Source organism: Nyctibius grandis, chromosome 15, assembly GCF_013368605.1.
Source record: "Nyctibius grandis isolate bNycGra1 chromosome 15, bNycGra1.pri, whole genome shotgun sequence".
Classification (NCBI taxonomy): Eukaryota; Metazoa; Chordata; class Aves; order Nyctibiiformes; family Nyctibiidae; genus Nyctibius; species Nyctibius grandis.
This window is the reverse complement of record NC_090672.1, coordinates 13,000,341-13,007,263: the sequence shown is the minus strand read 5'-3', so window position 1 is coordinate 13,007,263 and position 6,923 is coordinate 13,000,341. Positions and strand designations below refer to the sequence as shown.

Below are 6,923 nucleotides of genomic sequence, written 5' to 3'. Positions count from 1 at the left end.
CCCAGAAGCCATTCCCACTGCCACGCGCCCGGTCAGACACACGCCGCGTACAGCAGGACCCAGGGCTGAGCCCACAGGGTTCTGCCCCCCCCTCCCCAGCTCTCACACACAGCGGGGGCAACTCACCCACGTCTCCAGGTGCCTCCCATGTAAGCCTTACCCAAACCAATTAACTCCGCTTCTCACAAGCTCGAGGCTCTTGTCCACACACATTAATGTACCATCAATGACAATATTTCAACCAAGATCTTTTCTGGAAGAGAAAACAACTTCAAGCAAAGCCCAAGAGCAGAACGGCTGGCAACTGAGCCAGTTTGGCAAGCACGAGGTTCAGAGGGCAGTCACTCGCCTCTGCTTGGGGACGTCACAGGGGCAGCGGGACCGAGCGCTGCGTCTCAGCCGTGTGCAGACGGGCTCCACGGGGACACTGCTGGGCTGCCACCTTCGTGTGAGCCATTTCGTACAGAACTAGCCCTGCGCTGTATTTTCAGCGGACTCCAGCAATTATTAATCTAGTTCAGAGATGTCTGCAGGCTTTTTTTGTGGAATTTGGACCATCTTGCTTCCTGGAGAAGTCCAACTCCTCATCTAACCGTGACCCTCCCCAGCGCTGGGGATAACACTGGGGTGGTGGCGTCAGGCCGAGGACCAGCACTCGCCCATCCATCGTGGCCACCTTCCCCGCCTGCGTCCCCAGGAGCCTTCCAGGGAGCCCAGCCCTGCCTCAGGGACAGGGAAACACGGAACTGCCGGCTCTGACGGCCTGGGTGGCACCAGGAGCCAACGGGGAGCCCTGGGGAAAAGCCAGAACCATCCGCGCTGCGTTGCCTCCATGAGCCGATTGTAACCTGCTCTGTGCCACCCCGGCCCCAGCCTGCCCGTGCCGTCCGTATGCAGTAACAAACGCACTCCAGATGCTGGTAGTTTTTGTAAAGGTTTATAGTCCTTTGCAGTGATTGCATGATACATTTCTCCCCCCGTGACACAGCCCTCGGACCAGGCAGCTCGCGCTCCACCTCCCAGCAGCTGGGCTTTGCCGGCCGACCTACACTAGCTGCAGAACATCAAATGCACTTTCAACATCTCCATTTAATATTTACATTCAAGCAATTAATAATTGGAAGCTTATAGTTTAGACATTTCTAATAGCAGCAATTTCTATAATAGCTTGTTTAGCTTTAGATAACGATTTTTTTTTTTGCACATAGAAACACCACGTGTACAGTATCAAAAAATATATACCGGGGATGGTCCTGCGGGGCGTAAGGAGGGCAAGGGGACGAGACTAACAAATGCTGAACGGTTAAAAAGGAGAACAGAAAATATTCGTTTGATATAGTTTATAAGGTGATCTAGGGACTCCATAAATCTAGGCTTTATATTTCATTATATAAATACCTACAAATAAATATATTAGCGTGGCCGGGGAGCGACCAGCTTTCAGCTCAAACAATACATTTCAAGAACACCACGTACAAACGGGAGCAAGAACCACTCGACAAGTTAGCACTGTTAAAATATAATACTATAACTCTGAGTAACTGGTGGGCCCCGTCCTCGCCCGTCCCGGCGCCCGCAGGTCCCAGGGCAGCCCCTGACCGTGGGGCAGGAGCGGCGGCGAGGACACCCCGCATGGCAGGGATGGCCGCCGTGCCCGGCCCTGCCCCGGCATCCCCTCGGCGGGGACGGCAGGCTTGGCCGCCACGGCGCGGGCAAGGGGCACGTGGGCTCCGGGGAAGGGGCACCAGTACCTTAGAGGGAGGCTGTGGGGCCGGTGGCCCTGGGACGGGCAAGCAGCTCCCATGGGGAGCAGCCACCACCCCACCTCACACCGTCACGTACTCCTTGAAGGTCACGGTCAGGCAGTTTGCGGTCACGTCTGTGATAATTATATTCCCAAAGAAGGGCTTGAATTCCTGCAGGGACTCGGCGTCCTCCTCCTCCTCCTCCGCGGCCTCCCGGGGCTGCGGAGGCTCCGCGGCCGGTTTCTCGGCCGGCGCCGGCGGCTCCTCCGGCTTCACCGGCGCCAAGGCCAGCTCGCCCTCCACCCGTGGCTTCACGCAGCGCAAGTCTATGGGCTCGTCCAGGTCCGAATCCAGCAGGATGACCTCGGGCTGGGCGGGCGGCTCCGGGGCCGGGGGGCTGAGGCAGGTGGGGGCACTGATGCTGCGGGACGTCAGGCGCTTCTTGCCCGGCTCCCGCTCCGCGTGCGGCTCCGACAGGCAGCGCTTCCGCGAGCCGGGGCTGGAGAGGTTCAGTCCCATGGAGGAAGGGCTGTGCTCGCAGACGGGACTCAGGGACCAGGGCACGAGGTCCGGCTTGGTGGTGAGCTGCAGAGGCTGCTCCGCCGGAGGAAGGGGCAGCTCCTTGGCCAGGGGAGTCTTTCGGGGACTTTCCTCGAGCTCCGCGGGGGGCTGCCGGCCCTCGCCCTCGGCTTTGCTCAGGGCGTTGCTGCCCACCACCCTCTCCTCCCCCGGCTTCCTCCAAGCCTCCAGCTTCTCCTCCCCACCCTTTTTAGGAGTCCTCTCCTCCGCAGCCCGCTTCCGGGGCGGCTCCCCGGACTTGATCTTCACCGCCTGCATCCCGTTCTCCATGTACTTGCTCATGACGATCACAATGCGCCCGTTCTTGTTTTTGTTCTTCACAATCTTCATCTTGCCCCCGAGGCCGTTGCTGGCCACCCTGTCCCTGGGAGGAGGCCCGGTACCACTGGACAGGTTCTTCTCGGCCCCGTTCTTGCTCTCTGCAGCGAGGTTCTTGACCGGGCCCAGCAGGTTTTTGGCCGGCCCGTGAGCCCACTTGTCCGGGTGGGCGACCAGGGGGCTCTTGTTACTGTCCAAGCAGGCCTGGCTCTGCGGCTCCTTGCTGCTGGGCTGGTAGTGGGGCTCGTACATCTTGGGGTCCGGCTGGTAGTGGTGGTGCTTCTTGCTGTTCAGCTGGTAGTAATACTTCCCTTTGCTGTGGGACTGGTGCTTCATGCCGCTCTCCTTGCCGTTGGGCTGGTACTGGTGGTGCTTCTTGCTGTTGAGTTCATACTGGTGCTGCTGGCTCTTGCCGGAGGAGCCAAGATCCAGCTTTGGCCTGTTGTCCACGGCAGGGTCCTGCAGCCCCGTGAGGATGTTCGAGCGGCGGGCGAAGGAGGGAAGCTGCAACACAAAGCCAGGGGCCGTGGTCAGCCGGGGCCGGAGGTGCCGGTGCTCCGGCAGGTGCCAAAGGCTCCGGTGCACCCCCCGCCCCTCCAGCGCTGCTCGTTACGGGACGCTGCATCACGGGGCGCCGCGTTCTCGAGCAGGCGGCCCCAGCCCACTCCAACTTACAGGCTGTGCATTGCTCCAGATTAATGAAGCAATGAAAAGAAGAAAAGCACCCTTCAATCAGCGTCTGGGAACAGGGGCCGAGCAGGACCGCTGCTGCCGAGCTTGCGAGCAGCCTGCTAATGCCGCCCGGCCGCGGGCACAGCGGGTCTGCCCTGCAGCCCGGAGGGGAGGGGGGGCTGGGACCGCCCCATGAGCTCAGCGCTGGGACCTGGGGGTCCCCGGGGCGCCGCGAAGCGCCCGGGCTGCGCGCACGGCTCCTCAGCATGATGAAACCTGCTGAAAGCGGCTCCCTGGGGACGGGGCCGTGCTGCAAACAGGCACCGGGAGACGCGGGGCTGGGCTCCACCGCGCATTTACCTGCACGACCAGCGGCTTCGGCTTGGGCCCCCGCTTGCGGTATCCCATCAGCTGCTCCTGCCGCTCCCTGCGGGAACAGAGAGTCACGGCGAGGCCCGAGCGGTGCCACGCGGACCCCCACGCCGCACGCCTCCCCACGCACCCCAGCTCCTGCTGTGCCAATGACCCTACGCGGGTACAGCGAGCTGGTGCGACGGGGTGGTGGAGGGGAGCCGGGGCCCCGCAGGTGCGGAGCCGCAGGCGGGGGGTCCCGCAGGAGGCGGCGGGCCGGGGGCACGGCCGACCCGCTGAGGCAGCAGGCGCCTGGCGAGGCGACTTCCCCGCTCCCGCCTCCCCCTGCTGCAGCGAGGGGCTGAAGTTTACAGTTTGCGCCAAAATACTACAGGAAATAAACGCACGGCGGGGAAAAAAAAAAGGCAGAAAAAAAAAAAAAAGAAAAAGCCCGTCCAAGCGCAGCAGCAGCAGCGGCGGCGCCGCCTCCTCCCCGCGCAGGCAGCGGAGCCGGGCGCGGCGTGGGGGGAGCGCGGCGCGGGGGACCTTGAACCGGAGGCGTCGCCCGGCGGCCCCGCGCCGCCCGCCCGCCCCCCCGGGGCCGCGCCCCCGAGCCCGGGCCCGTCCCGCCCCCGCCGCGGCCCCCGGCTCCGTGACGCATCTGCAATTGCCGGAGCGGGGCGCGGGTGCCCGCCGCCCCTCCCGGTGCCCCCCCGCCGCCGCTCACCTGTTCTGGAAGGCGATGAGCAGCCGGGGGTCCAGGATGTTCTCCTCCGGCTCCCACGTGTTATATCTTGCGAGAGGGGAGGAGAGCGGCCGTCAGCCGCGGGGCCCCGCCGGGAGGGGGGCCGGGGTCCCGGGCAGGGGCGGCCCGGAGCACCGGGCCCGCCTGGGAGCGGGCGGCCGGGGCTCGGGTCCCGGGGGAGGGGGATGGGGGCGTGGGGGACGGAACTGTTTATTTAGCGCAGTTATTATTCCAGAGGAATTCTAGGCATGTCATGATGAAATTTTCCAAATCCCCTTTCCCGGACCCAGGAAAGCGGCCGCGGCGCGGAGGAGGGACCCGGCCGCCGAGTCCGGAACAGCGGCGCGGACCCCCCCCTCCCCGCGCCCCCCCGCCCGCACTGTCATGCAAACCCCACGGACCCCGCAGCCCGCAGCGGCCGCCCTCGCTCCGCGGCCGGTGCCTCCACCTCCGCGGGCGGCTCTCGGGGGCCGGCCGCCCGCCCGCCGCGGGCTGCGGGGCGGCGCGGGTTATTTTTGCGGTTATTCCCCCCCTCCGCCCCCCCCCCCGCTCGGTTCTGCAATATGGAGCCCGGCTCCCGAGGAGGGAAAGGGGGAAGGAGCCATTTTCTGGTGCACATCAGCCGCCGCCTGCCCGCCTCCCGCCGCCGCCGGGCCCCGCCGCCGCTTCTCGCCGCCCTGGCCGGGGCCCTTCCCGGGGCGCCGAGCGCGGCGGAGCCCCGCCGCCGGGCCGGGCCGCCCCTGCCCCATCCCCGTCCCCGCTCGGTACTCACTTGGGCGACCATCCCCTCCATTTCACCAGGTACTCGACTCTGCCCTGCGGAGCGCGGGAGGCAAAGACACGGCGTCAGCTGGCCCCGCCGCCCGCCCGGCCGCCCCCCGCCGCCCCCGCCCTCCTCACCTTTCGGATCCGCTTCTTCTCGATGCTCTCCACCGCGAAGACGTGCTCCCCCACCGCCGGCAGCTCCATGCTGCAGCCGGGAGGGGCCGGGCCGCGCCGGGCCGGGCGTCCGCGGCCGCCGCTGCAGCCGAGCTGGGCTCCGGCTCCGGCAGCTCCCGCCGCCGACCCGACAGACACTGAGAGCCGCGGCCGCCGCGGCACCGCAACCCGTGCAAATCCCGGAGCGAGACGTCAGGGAGGCGGCGCCTCCCGGGCCCGGCTGCCCGTCAACGGCGGGGCCGGGGGATTGGCGCAGACCTGCCGGGGAGCGAGGCGGGGAGGGGGCGGGCGGGGGCCGGGCAGGAGCTGCGCGGAGCGGGGCGGGGGGGACGCGGGCAGCCCGGCCCCCGCCCCACGCGTGACTCAGCACGGCCCCCACGGGGGGCGGCACAGCCCGCGGGGCAGGTGCGCGACCCGCACCGCCCGGGGAGGGGGGGAGTCAGGCGGGGGGGGCTGGGGGGACCCGCCCGGAGGATGCGCGGGGGGTTCCGTGGGGTACCGGCGGGGTCCCGGGGCGGGGGACGAGCCCCCGGGAGGGCTCCACGCCGCGCCACGTCGCGGGCTGCCCCGGGCCCGGCCCACAGCGGGAGGCGGGTGCGCTGCGCGGAGGGTCCCTGTGGCCGCGGGGAGCCCGGCCCGGGGGCACCCACCCCAGCGGCGGGGACACCCCCGTTGCAAGATGGCCGGAGCGCCCGGCGGAGCGGGCCCGGGGCAGGTGGCGGCGAGCTTCCCTCGCCCGGTGCCGGAAGCCGCGAACGGCGGCGGCGTGCGGGGAGCCCGGGGCGTACGGCCCCGCGCCCTCGCTTCTCGTTCGAGCGGGTTAAGGGGAGCACGCTGAGGCCCACGCGTGTCCGTGCCGATCCGCGGCGTGCCAGCGGGGGACCCGCAGCCGCTCCCCGCTCTGCTCCGGGAAACGTGGCGGTGCCGGAGCGGAAGGCGACCTTCCCCCGGGCAGGTGGAGCGGGGCCGGTCGTGCCCGCAGCCGGGCACCTTCCCGGTGCGGAGCTCCGGCGGCTCCGCGCAGCCCCCGCCATGGGGGCCGACAGCTCCGGGCCTTCCCCGCTGCGGGAGCCGCGCCCCGGCCCCGGCTCCCTGCGGGGCAGGACCCCGGGGGGCGCGGACACGCGTGGGGCTCTTCCCGGGAAGGTGCTGCCGGCGGAGGGTGGCGCCGTGGGGAGCCCCCAGACCCTCCCGGGGGTCGCGGCTCCCGGGGCTGGCCGAGCCCGGTCCCCGCAGGTGCCGGGCTGCTCCCCCGAGCCACCGCCGGGGCAGGGAGATGCGCGGGGCGCCGGGAGGGAGCCCCGGCGCCACCGGAGCCGCCGCACCCGGTGCACAGCGAGGCCGCCCCCGGGCCGGGGTGGGCGGGGGTCCCGGCACCGCCGCTCCCGCTCCGCCGCCCCCCGTCCGGGCTCTGCCGAGCCGCAGCGTCCGCTGCGGGGCCAGGACCGCCGTGGCCGGGGCTGCCCGCGGGGCTCCCGGCAACTTTCGCCGGGGTGCGGGAGCGGCGGGGCTGAGCCCGAGCGACACCGGGGCCCGGAACGGCTCCTCTGCCGGGGGTCGGGCAGCAGCGCCCG

At 69.1% G+C, this 6,923-nt stretch overlaps 1 protein-coding gene across 1 annotated transcript; it reads right to left on the bottom strand.

The window, feature by feature from the left end:
• Positions 1–948: 948 nt before the first annotated feature.
• Positions 949–5,455, bottom strand: CBX4 (chromobox 4). The gene is made up of 5 exons (XM_068413125.1): positions 5,311–5,455; positions 5,183–5,226; positions 4,393–4,458; positions 3,675–3,741; positions 949–3,146 (listed from the first exon to the last, which is right to left on the bottom strand). The coding sequence occupies exons 1-5, from the start codon at positions 5,377–5,379 to the stop codon at positions 1,827–1,829; spliced, it is 1,566 nt and encodes a 521-aa protein (XP_068269226.1). The 5' UTR covers positions 5,380–5,455; the 3' UTR covers positions 949–1,826.
• Between the last annotated feature and the right edge of the window lie 1,468 nt (positions 5,456–6,923).

Bases quoted from the DNA above. Each gene is read 5' to 3' on its own strand.
- CBX4 (XM_068413125.1), bottom strand. From the start codon at position 5,379: ATGGAGCTGCCGGCGGTGGGGGAGCACGTCTTCGCGGTGGAGAGCATC. The intron at 3,742-4,392 runs GTGAGCGGCGGC...CTGTTCCCGCAG, and splicing joins CTCATCGCCTTCCAGAACAG to GGAGCGGCAGGAGCAGCTGA. The intron at 3,147-3,674 runs GTAAATGCGCGG...TTTGTGTTGCAG, and splicing joins CGAAGCCGCTGGTCGTGCAG to CTTCCCTCCTTCGCCCGCCG.